At 51.6% G+C, this 20017-nt stretch overlaps 1 protein-coding gene across 10 annotated transcripts in view; it reads left to right on the top strand.

The window, feature by feature from the left end:
* The window catches only part of Osbpl10 (oxysterol binding protein like 10), a 293428-nt gene that overhangs the window by 257442 nt on the left and 15969 nt on the right, over window positions 1–20017 (top strand). For all 10 annotated transcript variants that reach the window (XM_074074053.1, XM_020181728.2, XM_074074057.1 and 7 more), the window contains 4 exons: window positions 1806–2286; window positions 12782–12968; window positions 15045–15227; window positions 19040–19193. In XM_074074053.1, coding sequence (XP_073930154.1) covers window positions 1806–2286; window positions 12782–12968; window positions 15045–15227; window positions 19040–19193 — 1005 coding nt within the window. The remainder of the gene's footprint in view (window positions 1–1805; window positions 2287–12781; window positions 12969–15044; window positions 15228–19039; window positions 19194–20017) is intronic.

The raw sequence follows: 20017 nt of genomic DNA, 5'->3' as shown, positions 1-20017 counted from the left end.
GGGAGCCTGTGAGTGACTCTGGGTGGGCCCTTTTGCTTGCTTACTCTTTACTTGGCGGTGTGGTAGGAGAGCAGTGCAGCCTGCCCCAGCAAGCTGTTGGGAAGAACAGATCCCAGAGGCTGCTGGATGATGGCCTATCTCTGCAGACACACAGGAGGTGACAGAGCTGCTTCTGGACATGGCCCCGTGTAGAATACACTTTTCCTAGCCTGATAGGATTCTTGGGCAGCTGGATTCTCAGTTACAGGTTGTGGCTATAAGAAAATGAGGAAAGCTGCGTTGACTTGCAGAGATGTATTTTAATGCATGTTTTTTCTTTCCACGTATTATGAAGGCAAAGCTTTAAATCACTATTCTGTCTTCTAGAGACAGGTTAACATTTTGAGGCTTTTTAGGGATTTACTTGGATTGTGTTTTATATCCTGCTTCTTTTTTACTTAGCACAGGTACTAAGACAGTTTTAAATGAAAGACAGGTAGCATTAAAAGTTGTCTACCAGCCTTGCCTCGCTCTGGTTTTCTCTGAAATTGCTATGATCTTAGTTTGCCTGTCTTCTTCCTTCCACACAAGTCCACGTCATCCGCAAGGAAGTCTTCAGCGAGCTCACGTGGAGTTGGCGTTTCAGATCTGTAAGCCCGTGAAAACCACAGTCAGTTTTTACACACTTGCCTATGTGTTCTCATATGACCTAGGGGCTGTGAGGGAAGGACAGAGTTAGTCATGAAAAGAGGGACGTAATCAGGATATGTGACATTGGTCAACCTAGGGGCACAGAGGAAGAGCCAGCAGATCTTAGTGGCCTAACAGCTTCAAAGTCCTGTGAGTCCACAGGGAGAGGAGCAATGTGAGATAGCCAGGTTGGAGCGAACTGAGCCTTTCAGCTGAGTGGGTAGAATACCGCCCACTGGCAGTGAGAAGTGGACTCACTCTCCTTCCAGAATAGTAGTAGTGACAAGTGACCTGCTTCTCATGTTCACAATGTCCTTCTTTTGCTTTAAATGGCCTAGTCGTTGGGTGATAGGCATTGGGGGTTGTGACCTGGGTGACCAGCTGAATTTCCTTCGGAACAACTAGGCATGCTGTTGTTCCATCCCGAGTCATTTAGGTCTCTTCTTATTTTCAGTCATGGCTAAAAACAAACCTACAGGTGGGTGGCACCTGTGAACTCCTTCCCAGAAGATGCTGTGTGTTAAGTACCTCTTCTTTGTTAGGTCCACTGGTTTTCTTGGGCCCTGACTTGGGGAACAGTGTCCACAAAATGCAATCATGATGTCCTTTGTCCCTGTGGCAGCTCTGTGACATTTGCCTGCTGATAGGTCTACTTCATGGACCCCTGCCTCATTGTGTTAGGATGCATATGCCCCTCTTCTGACATCCCCAAATAGACACTGGTGGTGGTGGTGGGTGCTGGGCTACCTGAACCCCCTTCAGTACAATACCAGCAAACCACAGTGCTCACGTTTGCGGGGTACACAGAGTGGCCCCTCACTCTTCTCCCACAATGGGGGAGGAGGGATATGGAAAAGCTCTGCTAAGAGAGTAGAAAGAGAGAGATGGGATTCTTGTTTTAGCCCAGACAAGCAAAGAAGAGAATCACACAGAACAGGCTTATCCACAGAGCTGGGTCAATGTGGGTGCCACTGCCACTTCCAATTCCTTTGAAGTCATTTCCCTTATTTGTCATTGTTGCACCGATCAGAAGCACTGTTCCCTGGGTTGGGCAATCGTGACTGGCTCCAGCGTTTGCAGCCCTTCTTTCTGTGTACTCACAGGGATCCTGTCTGCCTTTTGTCCTCCGAGTGCAGGTGGTGCTCCCCACGTTCATTCTGGAGAAGCGATCCTTGCTGGAGATGTATGCAGACTTTATGGCACACCCTGACCTGTTGCTGGCTGTCGCTGCTGGGGCCACACCAGAGGAGAGGGTCATTGGCTTCGTGGAGTATTACCTCACGGCCTTCCATGAGGGTCGCAAGGGGGCCTTGGCCAAGAAGCCCTACAACCCCATCATAGGCGAGACGTTTCACTGCTCCTGGGACGTTCCCAGGGACAGGGTCAAGCCAAAGAGGACTGCTCCCCCCTCTCCTAGCAGCTGTCACACACTCCCCATGGCCGATGACCCTTCCAAAAGCTACAAATTAAGGTTTGTGGCTGAGCAAGTTTCCCATCACCCACCCATTTCCTGCTTCTACTGTGAGTGCAAGGAGAAGAAACTGTGCATCAATACTCATGTATGGACCAAAAGCAAGTTCATGGGCATGTCCGTGGGCGTCTCTATGATTGGGGAAGGTAAGTCATGCTGTGTGTTGGAGTTTGGCTCGTACACAGTGATGTGGGTGTACTGATAGACAATTAGTAATTTGGTAGACAACTGACAATTTTGTGTGCAGAAGTTGTTATTTTGTTTTGGAATTGGGAGGTGAGGGGAAGGAGGAAGGAAGTATGGACCACGTCTGCTCATTTCCCTGTGGGACCCAGGTGACAGACTAGATGGGATGCAGCTATTTGCCCAGCCAGCTGCCCACCTGGCTCTTCACATGCGATGCCTGCATGTGCTCCGCCTTAACTCTACTTTTTTATTCAGCTTTGTGTGAATATTAGAGTTGGCTCCAAATCTGTGAAACACATTTTTATTCATCCTCTCCAGTGTTCTGGCTCACAGACGATGAAGATATTAGTGTTGTCTGTTCAAAAGCTGCTCATAAAAATTCCCAAGGCAACTCTTTTGACTCTTGTGTTAGAAATCCTGAAGCAAGAACAGAGTTTAATCACACCACTGGTGGACTGTGCCTCTTTATTTTAGCAAATAGCTGTGAATGAAGTTTATTCATTGTTGAAAGAAATCTATAATAATCCTTGTTAAACTGAGGTATCTGTGTTAGTGGCTTTTCAACTTTTTGACTCGCCAATCCCTTGAGACTCTAAGACTGTGATGCTCTTCCTTGGGGTTGGAGAAGATATCTAACATAAAATTTGGCTTTTAGCTCCTGGAACTATGTTGGCTCCTTGGGACTCCTGCCCAAATCCCATCATACAAGAACACCTTTCATTGGCTGCACACTTATTTTGAGCACCTTCTAGATGCTGGGCATTGTCTCAGGAGCTATGGATACTTGGGTGAACAAAAGGCAAAAGCCCCCACAACTCCACTGTCCTCATAAAGACTCTAATCTCCTTCTGCCCATTGGGGAAATAAGTATTTCAGTCCTATGCTGTGTGGAAAAAACAAAATAGGACAGGGCCCGGGGAAGCCTGGGGAGAGGGCTGGGGAAGCTGGTAGGTAGAAAGGCCTCATTGACAGGGTAGCATTTGGTCAAAGACTGACGGGACAACAAGGGGCTAGCTTAGAGACTATCAGGGAAAGAGTTTAAAGCAGAAAGAACAGGGCAGAGGCCCAGAGGCAGGATGGCCCCTACGTGCTGGTGGTAGACAGAAAGCTGTGTGGCTAAAGGAGGGTGAACATGGGTGGAGGGGAGAGGTCAAAGAGATGACCGGGGTGCGGTGGGGTGAGAGGGGAGGTGGCACAAACAGTGTATACACATGTAAGTAAATGTAAAAATGATAAAAGGAGGAAAAAGAGAGAGAGTGAGAGAGAGAGATATGACCAGGTTGTTATAGGAGTTTTTAGGCCCTGGACCCAAACTCCTGGGTTCCATATATCAGGTCTGGCTACCCACCCTAATACACCAAATACAGAGACAAATAACGGTGAAAGTCAGAGAAAGGAGATTTTAATTGATGTGGCACAGGCATGCCAAGGGAAGAAGCAAGATAGCATTTCAACCCATCTTCTCCATACAGACATTAACTTTTGGTTTAAATACAGGAGGAAGAATTGGGGGCAGGAGAGAAGGGTATGCACAATTATAAAACAGTCCCAGGTATGTTCTAGGAGACAGAAGTGGTGGTCACAGGCGGTCAGGTTGCTCATATCTTGGGATGGTCGGGCAGGGCTTGGTTATAGTAAGTCATTGCCTAGATGGAGAAGGTCATAGGATGTTTATTCATCTGGCCTGTCCTTCTAAGTAGAGAATGGCTCAGAGCAAAGGATGCACACAAAATGGAGGCAGGAATGCCAAGCTTTTAGTTACCCTTTGGACATTTGCAGGCCCAAGTGAGAAGCCAGTGGTTTTTAGCAAAAGCAGTTTCCAAGTACCTGTTATAAGGTGACCTGGATCATGGGGGCCTGGTGGGCCATCGCTAGGGAAGTTGACTCCTACACTGAGTGAGCTGCAAAGCCATGTTTGGTTGGCTCCATTGCTTTTGGGCCTGCGACAGGGAGGACATCAATCCAGGGAATGTCTATTGGCAAAGCTGCTTACCTTACGGTGGGTTGGGAAGCAAATAGAGAAGAAGGAAGTTCAGGGTCCAAGTATCTCTTCAAGAGCACTCCCCTAATAATGTAACTTCCTTCCACTAGGCACCACCTCCCAATAGTGCCACAGGCTGGTGGCAAAGTCTTAAGCACAGTCTGAGCCTCTGGGGGATATTTTAGATAGAAACTATAACAGCCGATGTGTTCTGAGGTAGAGAGAGCCAAGACAGTTTGCCTCCAGATTGGGTATGCAGTACGAGTGCAAGGGTCATTGAGATTTTTGACACGAACTATTAGAAGAACAGCATAGTCACTAACTGAGATGGGGAGACTGGGGGCTGGGGCAGGGTGTCGGGGGAGAGGGTGGGATCTCCAGCTGGCTGTGTTCCCAGTTAGACGGTCAGGTGGCGTGCTCAGTGGGCAGTTGTACCTCCAGACTACAGTTGGAGGGAGACCCCAGCATTTAAGGCCTCGAGACTAATGAGCTCATTGTGTGAGCCCCAATGCCTGTAACCCCCCCATACGCAGAACACCCGGCCAGGGAGACTGAGGAGTGGCCCTGGAGGGTGTGTCCTTTGCTAGCATTGGAGAAAGGGTGGCAAGAGGGAGGAGTGACCAGTGGTAATTCCAGGAAGGTGAGAATACCATCGGAGCTCGGTCCCTGGAGTCACTGGTGAGCCATCCTGTGACGACCTGACAGGAATGGATTGGAGAGAGAGGGAGGAGAGGACCTGGAGGGTGAATAAAGCAGCTCTTGCTGCTCAGGAGGACCTAGCCACCCATGGGGCCGCATGTGTGTCCTGTGACTGGCCTTCAGAGGCAGAAATGCTGCCTTCCACACTCAGCTAAGCCAGTAACAATACTCATCACAAGCCAGCGAGGAGGGGAGCGGGGCAGGTGCTGGTGTAGGGAACTTCTACTTTTGTTTTAATCGATTATTTATTTATTTTTATTTGTTTGTTTATTGATTGATTGATTGATTGTCTTACTGTGTGGCCCAGGCTAGTCTCAAACTCCTGGTCCTCCTATCTCAGCCTCCACAGTTCTGGGATTGCAAGTAGGCACCACAGTGCCCTGGTCAGGAAGTTTTAAATTTATTCTTTTTCCTTGGAAGTCTCAATAATTTCAGTCTATTAAAGGAACTGACCATAGGCAGGTTAACAGAAAAAACAACCGATTTTATTAGCGCTCAGAAGAGGGCTGGGAAATTGGAGCTCATGTGGAACTAAACAGGATGGGGCTTGGCCTTGGTCGGGGAGGACTGCATGCAGGAGGAGGGCTGGCTGTGATCAGGTGGTCTCCTAAGTAGCAGCATTCTGGCTGACTAGGTGTCTCATTTTCCTGTGGAAAGGTCTTGGCTAGGCACATAGGGACAGCAGGTAGAAAACCCTCTGCCTGCGTGGCTGGCTATATTTGTATTTTACAAAAGCACAGCTCTTCAGACCACTGTCATGTCAGTGGCTTCCTGGAACAGCCATCTTGAAATACTCTCAAGAAGTGTGTCTACAGCAGCCTGTTGCAACCTACCAAGCTGGGGTCTGCTTGACTCCTTGAGTCTGTGCCTCTTTGATCTGTGAATGAAAATTAGAGCTTGAGAAGGTTTGGGGAGCCACCAGAGGACACAAGTCCAGACTGTGGAGGAGTGACCCTCAGGTGAAGGGCAAGGAAAGGGTGGTGGCTGGCCAGAGGGCTTTAGGTGCCCCACAAGGGCGCAGCCTGGGCTGTGGAGGCCCGTTCTGGTGGAGTGTGAGATCAGGCATTTCCTCCTGGGTCTGTTCCTGTGACTGCAGTCATTACTCCTTTTTTCTGAACTCAGCCTGCTCCCCAGAGAAGAGACGGGACAGGAGTGTTGGGGTTGAAGCCCTATGACAGGTCCCCCCAAGTACATCCCAGCCCAGGGTACAGATGTGAGCAGAGAGCTCAGCTCAGGGAGAGGACCGCTCAGGACCCCTGCGGGAGGCTGAGGTTTGCATTGACTTAGGTCATCAGTGTGGCATTAATCCTGATTTGACTGCTCGGGGGTCCCTGTTTTCATAGGTGATTGAAGGCCTGTCTCATGAGCTTTGCACTGGTGAAATGTCTGCTCAGAAACAAACTGAGTTTGATTTTATTACTTATTCTAAGTTTCCCACATGACACCTTCTTGGAAGATGAATGTTGTTGAGAGAAGGTGGAGGAGATGGTTCCCACCCTGGTCCTGCCTGGCTCGTTCAGATACTGTTTGGAGAGCATTTACATCGTTACTTGTGATAACGCACTCACATACATCCCTTGGTTCTCCATTCATCTGCGACGTGATTGGCGCTGCCCTAGCAGAGGTCAGGCACACAGAAATCCTGGTCCTTGGGGACTGACACCCAGTGGGAGCTCAGAAGACAGTACAGTGGGAGAGATGATGGTTGGCACTAAGAGACAAAGCAGGGCAGGCAGATGGCTCAGGGTGTACTGGGGTGTTTTGATTTTCAGTAGGGTGGACTGAGTAAGAAAGGGCATCTAAGTGAAAACTAGAAGTGGGTGAGCAATAAGCCAGATGGGTAGCTTAAGAAGGGGTGCTGCAGGCAAAAAGAACAGCAGGTGCAAAGGCCCTGAGGCTGGAGCATGTGGCTGAGGTGTTCCAAGGATCATGGGGCCACTGTGACTGTAGCATAGGGACAAGGTAGAGGAGATGAAGGAGGAGGCCGATCCTGCAGTGTGGTCTGGGGCCCTGGAAGGATTTGAGCTTCTTTACTGGAGTGAGAAGGGGATCCCTAGGGGGTTATCATTTTAGCTGTATCATTGGCTGCTGTGTGAAGAATAGGCTGAGAGTGGGAGTGGGAGTGTGAAGGCTGAAGGAGAGACAAGTTGTGTCTTACACAGTGATTCTTTGTACATGCATGAGTTTAAATACGTGATTCTTCAGAATAAGTGCTTGTGCATGTCACATTTCTTGATAAAACCATATGCATTTTCTGATATATAGAAAATATTCACCTTCCTTTCTGGAGGTTTCCTTGCACTTAGCAGAAATGCTTGTTGCCGTTCACCCGGAGATGGGAGGTTCCTAAGTGCCCTGAGCAGGGATTCCTGCCGGTAGTGCACAGCTGGGAGGGCTCCATAAAGGTGCAGGTTTGCAGAGCCATCCTTAGTGGCTTAAGCAGCTCCTCAGTCTGAGCAGCCCCCAGCTGAGGAGGTGGTGCACAGGCTTCCCTGCTTCCTGGTGTGACTGTTCCCACACTGGCTTTTCCCTCTGTGCAGCTGTCCCTCTCTTTCTTTGCCGCTCTCTGTCCTCTGCTCCTGTCAGCCCTTTGTCCCCAGCCACAAGGCTCCTCTCCTTGCCTTGTAGGTCACAAGGTTTCCTTCCATTGCCTCTACTGGACTGGAGGAGGCAGGAAATGCACCCTTACCTGCTCCCGGGCTCTGATCCCTGGAGGGCTTGCCATGCCTCAGAGTCTGGACTCCCCCAGTTCCCACAGGCTGGGGGAGGAGCTCACTCACCTAGTGCTGCTGGTGGATGAGAAGGCATGTACCCTCTGCTCAGCGGTCAGATGTGGCCAACCTTGAAGCAGAAGTGAATTTGCTTTTTTTTTTTATTTTTTATTTTTTAACAGCTTGAGAATTGTGTTCAGAGTTTCTCAGGCATCTGAAAAGAAGATTCTGGAGAGAGGCTTGGAATGGCCAATCCCTGGCCACAGCCCTTCTGTGTATTCCTGCTGTGGGTGGATGGACTGGGCAGGGTGGGGCCTGGCGTTCAGTAGTTGGGTCCCCTTACCTTTCCTGTTGGTCCATGCCCTCTGGAACATGATCTTAGTCTTCACAGGCACACGGGTGAGAATCCCCCAGAGCTGGCTCTGGTTCCTGCCAGAGCTGCTTGGAGATGGGGGAGGGTTCCCTTTCTTCTCTTGCTGGTGCCCAATGCAGTCCATGAGCTTGCCAGGCAGGCTTGGGGTAGCAAATTTGAAGTAGCCCATTTGAAGTTTTGGGTGTAAATACAAAGGCTTAGCTCTTAAATCATCTCTAAGCATCTGTGGCACACCATTATAAAGTGCTACATTAGGCTGTGGGCATTGGGTTGCAGCTCAGAGACCCCCACAGCTTCCTGGCAGTGACAGGGAGGGCCCCTGCCCTCCCAGCTCTGTCCTTCAGCCAGGGCCTCTCTTCTCTCCTCTCCACTCCCCTCCGAGTCCTGCTGCAGGAGCCCAGCACCCTCCTGCTCTCACAAGGGCTCCCCATCCCCAGCCAGTGCCTAGCCACCCAGCAGCCTCCCAGTTGTGTCTGTGTGGACAGCATCACTCCTAGTGACAGGAGTGACACACATATGGGGGCTTGGGTTCACAAGGCCTTGGCGACCACTCACCCTCCTGGGGCATCTTCCAGGGTCCTACACTTTCCTGTCGGGATATTCTGTTTCCTCTGATTGAGATTGGGCACAGAATTATTTTCAACTTAGCAGCATGAAATCTTAATGTTGTCCTTGTTCATCAGTAGATCAGTTTGTGGAATTTTAAGTGAAAACCTCCCAGTTCGAGGACTCTCCACGGCACACTGGTCACTTGGCGCTTGAGGCCTCGCCTTTCTCAAGCCAAATGAAGCAGCTCTCATTTGCTGTCCCATCTGTAAGGCTAGTTCTCGTGGGGTTGCTATACACATCAAAGACATTTTTTAAATGTAACCCTGAAAAACAGGAGTGAGTATAACCACAGGTGACTTACTGAATGAGAACGTTCAGGGATTCTCAGAAAAGAGCCAAAGAAACGTGATTTTTCCAGGGCCTTCCGGTCACTGGACCCAGGCTTTTAAGCCCTGACTTCTGAGACCTGAGGGAAACTTCACGCTGCTGTGGATGAATGGGATGGGAGGAGTCGTTCTCTTTTAAGCAAGGCCTTACATGGAGAAAGTGCCCCATCCTCACAGAGCCACCACCAGAGGGAGCCAGAGAGTTGCTGGGGAGTGGGGAACAATCAGTGCTGGCACCTGGGCCAGGCTGCCATCCGCTACATTTCAGAATGGCCTTCTCTGTCTTCTCCTCCGCCCTGTGAGGGCCCTGTACTGTTATCCATGTGTCACAGACGACACTGAGACACAGAGGTCACCACATTGATAAGCAACAGAGGATGTAGAACGATCCTCTGCGATCTCGTCGAGGTCTTTAAAAGAATCTGTGATGGAGCTGGGCGCAGTGGCTTATGCCTGTAATCCTAGCTACTTGGGAGGCTAAGATTGGTGGGATCGCCATTTGAGGCCAGCCCAGGCAAATAGTTTGAGAGTCCAAAATAACCAGAGCAAAATGGACTGGAGGTGTGGCTCAAGCTATAGAATGTCTGCTTTACAAGCACGAAGCTCTAAGTTTAAAGCCCAGTCACACCAAAAAAAAAAAAAAAAAAATCTGTGACAGGCTGGGTGCAGTGGTCCATACCTAGCTACCTGGGAAGTGGAGAGCCTAGCTACCTATTTTGTGGGCAAAATGTTAATGACACCCCATCTCAACAAATAAGCTGGGCATGGTTGTACACTCCTGTCATCTCAGCTATGAGGGAGTATAAATAGGAGAATTGCAGTCTAAGCTAGCCTAGGCAAAAATGTGAGACCCTATTAAAAACATAACTAAAGTGAAAGAGGCTGAGAATGTGGTCAAGTGGTGGAGCCCCCACCTAACAAGTATGACGCTCTGAATTCAAGCCCCAATACTACCAAAAAAAAAAAAAATTCTGTGAAATACCTTCCATGCAAAAACATAAAGAAAATCTTAAACCACGTGTGGTGGTGCACACCCGTAATCCCTGCATTTGGGAGGCTGAGGCAGGAGGACCATGAATTCAAGGCCAGCCTGGGCCACATAGCAAGACTCTGTCTCAAAAAAAAAGATAAAAAATAATCTCAGTTTATGGTCCTGCCTTACGAAGTTCGTGTCTGTGAACTAGCTTCCTTCCTCCTCCCTCTCTCCCTCCCTCCCTCCCTCTCACTGTGTAGGTCAGGTTGACCTCAGGATCCTCCTGCCTCTGCCTCCTAGAATGCTGGGATTACAGGCGTGCACCAGCACACTAGTGATGTTTCTCTTTTTGAAGTGTCCCTCCAGTTCTTGACTATTGATCTCATGTCTGCAAGTTTCCTACCTGCCTTGTCTTCTGAAGCCCCCCCCACTTCAAGGGAGCCAGACACAATGTAGGCTTTGAAACAAAGACTATCAGACTTGACTCTCCAGAGCAAGAAACTATAAGAATGTAAACAGGGTGTCTAACCATCCTCGTTAACATGTCACTCTTCCTTTAAGTACCTGGATGGTTTGGGTCCTCTCTGAGGTGGGGGAGGAGTGAGGTCGGAGCGAGAGCATGAGGCTCTTGGCTCAGGATGGTGGGTTAGCTCAGACCTGAGAACTACGGAGCACCCAGCCTGAACTCCTGGGTTCCACATAGCAGGTCGGGCCACTCACTCCAGCAGGCCACAGGAAGGGACAAGAAATGGTGAAGTGCGTAGCAAGGAGGCTTGTTAAGAAGTGTGGTCAGTGACGGAAGGGGGAATGGTCGCATTTCAGCCCATCTTCCGGGTACAGACATGAGCTTTGAGAAAGAACTGGGCAGGAGGTGAGCCGTGTGCATAGTTGGGGAGCAGTCCCAGGCAGAGGGAGGCCTGGTGGATCGGTATCTCAGTCCTAGTTTGGGGAGGGGTCAGGATAAGCAAGTCTTTGTTACTTGGTAGTGGTCTGTCCTGTTCCTTTCCCTGCAGGCAGTTTCCTCTGTCCACTTGTGGATCAGTCTTGGCTTTCATGGCTTCCAAGATGGCTGCAGAGAGAAAGGCTCAAAGACAGATAGAAGCCAGAGATGCCGTGCTTCCCCAGCTTTTAGCATTCAGTTTATGGGCGCAAGCATGGCGTCGATGCATTCCAGCAAAGGCGGTTCCAAGCTTCTGGTTGGAGCTGCAGCAGGGAGTGGATGGAGGAGGCCCTGCTGCTGTGGTGTGGACTGTGCTTGGGGTGGCAGGTCGGCCGTGTGCGTTTCCGTTTCACGTACTCAGTTACACTCCTGCCAGAGGGGGATTGATCTGTGATACCTGCCGTCCTGTCATGCCTTGTGACCGAGCGACCAGTGAGTCCATCCTCAGCGTCTCCGTCCCGCTGGGTGGCCTAGACCAGCGTGGCGCCCAGGATCTGTGCCCTGCTCCCCGGGAGGCAGGTGCGAGCATGAGGACTTGACTGGGAGCCTTCTACGTTGCCCTTAAAGGGACACTGAGGGCAAATGGAATGATAGTGGAGTGTATCTTAGTGGTGACTTCAGACGTGAGGCAGCGGGTTTGTGTGAAGAGCCCATCTCTCCTCACTGTTCTGCAAGCACATGCACGCAGAGAGCTCTTTCTTCCCCTCTTCCCTTCCATCTCCCCCTCTCCCCCTTCCCTCTGTGCTCTTCTCTCTCACTCCATCTCTAGTTACCTGAGATCCCTGGCAGCCTGAGCGAGAAGTAGGGAGCAGCTCAGTGACCGAGCCTCCTGGGCTTCGGTTGCCCCTGCTTGCTCTAAACCATGCTGAGGCCTGGGCTGCTGGTGTGGGAGGGCGGTGGGAGGGCAGGGCGGTGCGGGGAGCGCCCGGGAGGGCTCTGCAGTCAGAGCCTCACCGGTGGCATTGTTGACCCACCTTCATGCTTGCCAGGGGAAGGACCAGGAGCCCAGGGAGGGGACGTCGCAAACCTCCTCTGGCCGTGTCTGATCAAAGGATAGAGCGGTCCTTCGTGAGGGCTCGCTGTCCCCTCGATGGGGAACCTGGCCTGAGCTGGGTGAAGCAGGGCGTGTGTTTTCGGGAGCCCTGCAGTGCTGGCGGGGCATGGATGCCAACTGATGGGATGAAGGGGAAAGGGCCAGGCGCTGGTTCCCAGGGCACTTTGGGGTCGTCATGTCAGCCAGATGAAAACTGGGGCCAATCCCTTGGGAAAATAAACAAAGCCACCTAGTTCTGGATGTTTCAGGAGGACCAAGACCCTTCCAAGCCCTGTCCCTGGAGCCTAGGTGGGAGGGCAGGTGTCGTGAATCTCTCCCCAGTTCTGACAGCACGTGTTCATCTGATGGTTATAGCTTCGGGAGAACCATTGTCCTTTCTCCCCCCCTTTCTAAATTTTATTTTTTATTGTACTGGGGAGACACTGTGGCGTTTACGAAAGTTCTCACAATATGTCATAGTTGAATTCAGCCCTCCACTGTTCTCCTTTATCTTGCTAGAACCATTGGACTTGGCTCCTGAAAACCTCAGCGTGCTTTTGAGCAGTTTAAAAGGCAAGGCTGGCCCTTGCTGGTCTCCCTGTCTTCCTCCTCGCTCTACATGCCCTCCCTCCCTGCTCCCCTAACGCCCACCGGAGGCCAGAAACTGGGGCTGTCTTATTCATGTCGTGCTCTTGGCACGCGGCACAGCCCGGGCACACGGCAAGGCTTGTGGCACATGTGGGTCCCAGGAGCCTCTTGGGTTTTGCACCGTGGTGGTCCAGTGGCCTGACTGTCCCTCTCTCCCTGGAGGTGTGCTGAGTCTTCTGGAGCACGGGGAGGAGTACGTCTTCACCCTGCCCAGTGCCTACGCCCGCTCCATCCTCACCATCCCCTGGGTGGAGCTCGGAGGGAAGGTGAGCATCAGCTGCGCCAAGACCGGCTACTCAGCCACCGTGACGTTCCACACCAAGCCCTTCTACGGCGGCAAGGTCCACAGGTAGGTGACGGGGAGGTGGCTTCACTCGGTGCCCCAGTTCCTCCTTTTGGAGGAGGGTGAGTGGGGTTAGGGTTTTGAGCTGAGGGCCTTACACTTGCTAGGCAGACACTCCACCGCTTGAGGTCACACCTGAGCCCTGCTTTGGTTACTTTTTTGATGTTTTTATTAGTATATAATAGTCGTATAGGAGGCTTCGTTGTGACATTTCCGTATATCAGTACAACGTACCCTGGCTTGGTTCATCCCCACTATCATTCTTTCTCTTCCCCCTCCCCGCGACAGGTTTCCGTGTTCTGTGTGCACACATGGGTAAACATACACTAACCATCTTCACACTCCTTTACCCTCCCCTTCCCACAAGTCCCCTCCCCTTACAGGATCGGTTTTACTTTCCTGTCCTTCACTGTGTGAGTGTCTGTTCATTGTTCAGTGGCATTTTGCCTTGTTATTGAACTTTAATTAGTCAAATTCCCTCTATTACTCTTCCTTATCCTTTTCCTCCTACCTGTATTTTTGAGATAAGCTTCAAGTTTTTGCCTGGGGCTGGCCTCAGACTGTGATCCTTCTATCTATATTTCCTGTAGAGCTGAGATTATAGATGTGTACCACCACCTCCCACCCAGCTTGTTGGTTGAGATGGGGTCTTTTGCTGGGGCTGACTTTGAACACAGGTCTTCCCAATCTCCACTTCCTAAGTAGCTGGGATTATAGATGTGGCCTTGTTTCCCACTTCATATCACAGGTTTCAAGGGCCGTCCCCTCTTAGTTCACGGGGGACTCTCTGGTCATGCATTTGCAGAACACGTCCAGGATGGCAGGCAGCTGAGCTTGTTCCAGTCAACCCTGCCTTCCACAGTGCCCATGTTTCCTGCTCTGCACTGGTTTCCTCTGGAGCCTGGGGAGAGTCCCCGTCCTCTGGCCGGGTCCCCTGGCTGTCCTGGATCCTGGTATGGGACGGTTTCCTCCCTCAGAAGCTGAGGTCACAAGTCCTCCGCTGAAGGAGAAACCTGCCGAGGGAGGGAGCGCAAAGGTGTTTTTCTGGCTCTGGCAGCAAAGGCCCCTCAGGGCAGACCTCCAGAGTAAGCGCCTCTGGGTTCTGTGCTGTTTCTTGGGCAGTGTGGACGTTAGCACACGGCTGCCCTGGAGCCTGCCTGCCCCTGCTCGCAGAGCTGATGGTGGGCGTTTTCTCTGCCCCTCACTCAGTGCAGCCATGATGGTGACTGAAACACCACAGAAACTGACAAAGCCGATAAGCATGGCTTCCCCGCAGAGCCCGCTCTTGAGCATTTTCCAGCACACCACCCCACCGCCCCTGCCGCCCGGGTCCCTGCCGCCCGGACCTGTGCTGGTTTTCAGGTTGGGGAGGAAATTTCCAAGGCATCCTTGCTGCTCGGACCACACAGAAGAAGAGGGAGGTGCGCGGCCGCTCACACCAGAAGCAGGGACCTGGGGCCTGTCGGGCTAGGCGGGGAGACAGGGTCACCAGTCCCTTCACAGCCTTGTTAAGCAGATGTTGAAGGTTGTCCCCCAGCTGCCACCATAAGTAGGCAGGTACTGAGTGAGGCCGGAGCCCAGGTTTCCCTCAGCCTGAGATTAGGGGTGTGGTGGGGGCGATGTCGCCGTCCTTGTCCTGTGAGCGCTTTGCTTGGCCCATGTTTGGAGCTGACCTTGTTTAAGGATCCGAAAATGCTCCCTACAGCCTCCACTCTTCCGGTGGTGAAAATGTAGCATATCTGGCGTGCAGTTTGCAGACGGAGGAGACAGTGGAGTTTGTCTTTCTGAGTTGCTTGGCTTCCGCCCCACGATAACATCTCGTGACCATGGAGTGCTATAGTCGGCAAGTGCACACTTGGGGAAGTCAGATAAGCAGGGCTGCGTTACCACCACCTCATCGCACGCCTCAGCCGCTTCTCGCTGCTCATCTTTATGCAGCTCTCACCAGTTTTCCCACCTCTCTTTGTTCCGATGAGTTGACCCAAACTGCAAAAGCCATCCCTCCACCCCAACCCCTCAACCTGTCTAGATCCGCGGGCCCCCGTCCAGGGCTTTCTTCCTCTGACTTGTCCATTCCTGCAGGGTCACGGCAGAAGTGAAGCACAACCCAACCAACACCATCGTCTGTAAGGCCCACGGGGAGTGGAATGGCACTTTGGAGTTCACCTACAGCAACGGGGAGACCAAAGTCATCGACACAACTGCCCTGCCCGTGTACCCCAAGAAGATCAGGCCTCTCGAGAAGCAGGGACCCATGGAGTCCAGGTGGGGACCGTCCTGTGCAGCTCCTCGCCTCAGTCACCCTCACACCTGACTGAGGGAGAAAGGAAGCTGGGCCAGCCCAGCTGATAGAGATGGGCCAGGACTCAGGTTCTAGCCACTATGGTGGTTCCATTTCCCTCTGTGTCCCATGCTGGCAGTCTCTGCAGTTATGGGTGGGCTGTGACAGTCTACATCAGACTTGATGCCTGCCCTGACTAGTTTGCTAACTCAACTGATGTGTTGCTCGATTGCAAAATTAACCACAGCGAGTTGCCATCCATCAAAGGTCGGTGCAGTGAAGCACTGGAGTGCTAGTTTTTTCTTAGCAGATTAGCAAGGTTATTTTTTTTTAATGCAGTGCTGGTAAGGGTGTGTGTGGTATTCACGGTGCTCTACCCTGTCCCCTGGCAGAGGTGTGATAGATCAGTCCTCTAAACTTGTGAATTCACCTTAATCTTTTTTTACTCTAAGACTCTTCTCAGGGCACATTCTTAAGTTCAGCAAAGATTTTTAAAGAGGAACTCCCAACTGTCTGAGATTTGGAAAAGTTTAGGTCCACTATGGGCTAGCCACCCAATCAGTGTCCACTGGTGTGACTGCAGTGTAGCCACTCAGTGTGACATTTCTGCCTTGTATTTACATCTTGAATTTTGTCTAGGTTATCAGGAAACTATGGCCCATGGGTCACACCCTGCCCGGGCTGATTTTGTAAATAAAGTTTTATTGGAACACAGCCATGATCATTTACGCTGTACATGGTTAACATACTGTTTGTGCTTTCTGCTACAACGATGGAGTTTAGTTGCAACCACGACCATAGGGTCTGCAAAGCCTAAACCCTTAAGTATCTGACCCTTTACAGAAAGTGTGGGCCAGTCCCTGCTAGCACCCAACAGTGTGCTGTTCTTTGTAGTATACGGTAGGGTTAAAATGAAATTTCAGACGATTACATGAGAGTTTGCTATGATTAGAAGAACATGCAGCCAGGTGGGAGCAGTGCCTAGGAAGTATAACCAAACAGTGTTCGAAGGATGCAGCTCAACGACTCGCCACAGCTGGGCACGAGGCAAGCGGAGCATCAGCGTCCCGGCTCCTGGCTTGCTGGCGGGACTGGACTCTTTCTCGTGTATCAGGGACAGTGAGTGGCCAGCCTCACTGCAGCCCATAGGACGGGGGAGCAGGAAAAGGGAAAGGTGGCAGTAGGAGGGGGTCCATCCTCCAGGGAGGCATTCCTTGCTGCCCAGCGCCCCCTCCCACAGTCCCTCCCCCAGCTTCCTTGGGCCCTGCCTCCAGAGGCAAGGGAGGGCCACAGCACGGCTGAGTGGACCAGGGGCTGGAGGGTGGCGCTAATGCCTTTGGAAGGAAACCATTGCTCCTCCTGTTGCCAGGTGTGGTCAGCGCACAAGTCCTGCCTCTGTCCTTCACCACAGTGGCGCCCCTCACAGGCTGCTGCTTTGTGCTTTTCTCACTGACTCCCATCCCTAGAGGCCCCATCCCTATCGGCGTTCTCTTTTAGCTTGGTGTCCAGAGCTTTCCCCAGGCAAGTCCCCCAACCCCTCAACCTTACCCTACCCTTGGGTGTCTCCAGACTTGTCTGGGTAGAGCTCTTTTGAGGGCCTCTTCTTGCCCTTCCACCCACTCTGGTCCTTAGGGGGTTTCTGTCCTCTGGAGCACAGGGACTTTTCATGGGAGGCCCTGCCCTAAAGAGGACTGTTCGCCCTGGCTGTCCTTGTGCCCACCCCACCCTCAGCGTGAAGATAAAACTGGATTTGACCTGACATCCTCAGTGACGTTTGTAAGCATTTATATTAGCATGTATTAGTTGTACAGGGGGAGTTCATTGTGACATTTCTGTATATGCTTACAGTGTGCCTTGCCCTACTTTTTCTGATTGATTGATTGATTGCAGTGCTGGGGGTTGAATATAGGGCCTTGAACAGGTTAGGCAAGCACCCTACCACTGAGCTATGTTCCCAAGTCAATTCTTTTTTAGAAATTGGCACAATGAGATAGACATGGTTGTGTATGTCTATCATCCCAGCACTCAGGAAGGGAAGGCAAGAGAATTTTGAGTTTGAGGCCAAGCTGGGCTACATAGTGAGTCCCTGTCTCAAAAAAAAAATTGACATAATAATTGTACATATTTCTGGGGCACAGTGTGGTGATGCAATATATATGTCCAGTGTCTGATGATAAAATTAGGGTAATTAACATTTTCATCTCTTTAGACATTTATCATTGTAATCCTAGGTATTTGGGAGGCCAGCCTAGGCAAAAAGCACAAGACCCTATCTCAACAAACGAGGCATGCATGGTTGTTCATACCTATAATCCTGAATCCCAGCTATGCAGGAAATGTAAATTGGAGGATGGTAGTCAGAGCCTGGCCTTGGAAAAAAGCTCATGACTCTGGCTGAAAAATAACTAAAGGAATGGTAGAGAACCTCCCTAGCAAATGAGAGTCCCGAGTTCAAACTCCAGTACCACCAAAAAAAAAAAAAGTTATTTCCTTGTGTTGGAGACCTTAGAACGTCTCTCTTCGAGGTTTTTATTTTCTTATTATTAAAATGTACAATAAATTATGAACTGGAATCACCCTACTGTGCTGTGATTTGGTGCCTGTTATCCAGCTTCTCTGTATCTCCCTCTCCTGTCCCCTTCCAGCCCCTAGCGACCATTATTCTACTCTCTCCTGTGGAGCCGGCAGTTTGAGCTTCCACATGGAAGTGAGACATGCGGCACTTGTCTTTCTGTGCTTCACCGAGCGCAGTGTCCTCCCTTCCTCCCTCCAACTCAGGGCCTCAACGTACTAGTCAGGCTCTGGCACGTGAGCCGTGTCCCCGTGGCTGAAGAGTCTTCCTTTCTGTGTATGCGTCGTTTGCTTCTTCACGCGCCAGTGGAGGCTTTCCTCTTGAATCCGGCCGCAGCGCAGGAGAAATAGCAAGGGCTGTGCAGCGGGACCTGGCTTCCATCCGCTGTCATACTGAGGCCAGAGTGTCGCGTTCCTGGGTCTTTGTGGAATGAGACTCAGGATGGAGCTGGTGGAAGGGAGCTGGCAGCTGGGATTTGGCTTTGGCGTTGACCTTCCTCAGTGGTGCCGCTCCCCTTCTCTGGCAGCCCCGCTGTCCTTCCTCAGCCTATGCGGCCACGCTCCTGGCTTCCCGTGTGCTGTGCCCAGGCAACAGACGGTTATAGAAGGGGATCGAATGGCAGCGCCCTCACTCGTCCTGGGTGCCGGGAATTGTCCTGCTCAGGGCTTCTGATGCGCTGAAGTGGGGAAGCACCTCACCCCTGAGGACGGTGCCCCCCAGAGCCCAGGATGGCACCTGGGAGGTCCAGAGGAGGAGACTGCGTGTGAGACACCCCCCACCCTCCGCACTCTTGTGCCATAAACACAGCCACACAGCCAGTTTTCTTTTTTCTAAGATCTGGGTTCCCTAGTGGCAAAGCAGACATTGCCCCCCACTTACCAAGTTGGTGATGTTGGGCGAGCTAGCTACCGCGCTTGTGTGACTTATAGTCACATAGAAAAATAGCCCATCACATTGGGCTGGGAGGATTCGATGGGCTGTGTAGACAGTGATCGTGGAAGATGCAGTAATCCCGTGTGGCCTGCTGGCATTTGGGGTGCTGCTGCCGCCACACTGCCTGCTTTGGTCACCAGTGGTCTCCTGCACTCAGCCCTGAGAATGACTGCTGCTTAGGGGTGGAGTGGAGGTGGTGCCCCCGCCCTCCCACTCTGTCCTGCCCAGGTGTCCTGCCCTTCCCTGGCCACTGCAGCTCCACTGATGGCTTCCTTTTCTCTGTGTCCCCAGGAACCTCTGGCAGGAGGTTACCCGAAACCTGCGACTAGGGGACATTGAGGCTGCCACAGAGCAGAAACGGCGACTGGAGGAGAAGCAGCGTGCGGAGGAGCGGAAGCGGGAGACCCTCCGGGTGCCCTGGCAACCCAGATACTTCACCCAGGAGGTACCCGCCAGCTTGTCCCCAGGGAGGTAGGGTGGGTTGGATGGATTGGGACAGACAGGACAGGAAGGCTGTGGCTCCAGCTTTGGTCCAGAATTCAGAACAGTTTCCCTGCAACATTCATGACAGTACAGTGAGGGCAGAACTAAGTAGGTGACACTTGCCTCCATGACACAACCCCCTGGCCTGCCAGGGGATAAGGAGTAGGGAAGACTTCAGACCTGGGATGGTTCTCACTATAACAAATCAGCTAGGGGACTCCCAGCCCATCTCCATACCAGGTGAGCTAGGAACACTCCTGGCTGATTGTCAGTGCTTTGACTCCCATGGCCACCTGTGTGGCCATGCCAGGGAGCCCTGTAGAGCCCTGTGCCTCAAGTGCTGCTGCCTCCTGTGGCCATGAGCTGGGAAGCAGACAGTGAACCCCTTAGGCTCTTACCTAAGGGTTATCACTGGGCTGCGTTCTGAGAAGAGTAGGAAGTTAGTAAATGTAGGAGCTCGAGTTTGTAAGGCAGGCTTTGGTGCCATGGAGAAGCAGACCTGTGAGAAAGGGACAGACAGGAGAGCCTGTGTCTCAAGAGGGTGCCATTTACTTCTTGGTCAGAGATTGCCTGATTCTTCATGATGAGCCAGGAATCTGGGTTTTTTTTTATCTGGTGTTACTGGGGTTTGAACTCAGGGCCTTGAGCTTGCTAGGCAGGTGCTTTACCACTTACGCCATGTCCCCAGCCCTTTTTGCTTTTGTTATTTTTCATGTAGGGTCTCACAGTTTTTGCTCAGGTCAACCTAGACTGCAATACTCCTATCTATGGCCTCCCACTTACTTG

The sequence above is a fragment of the Castor canadensis genome, chromosome 5, assembly GCF_047511655.1.
Source record: "Castor canadensis chromosome 5, mCasCan1.hap1v2, whole genome shotgun sequence".
Lineage (NCBI taxonomy): Eukaryota > Metazoa > Chordata > Mammalia > Rodentia > Castoridae > Castor > Castor canadensis.
The sequence above is the reverse complement of the archived record's forward strand: the minus strand, read 5'-3'. Positions and strand labels throughout refer to the sequence as shown.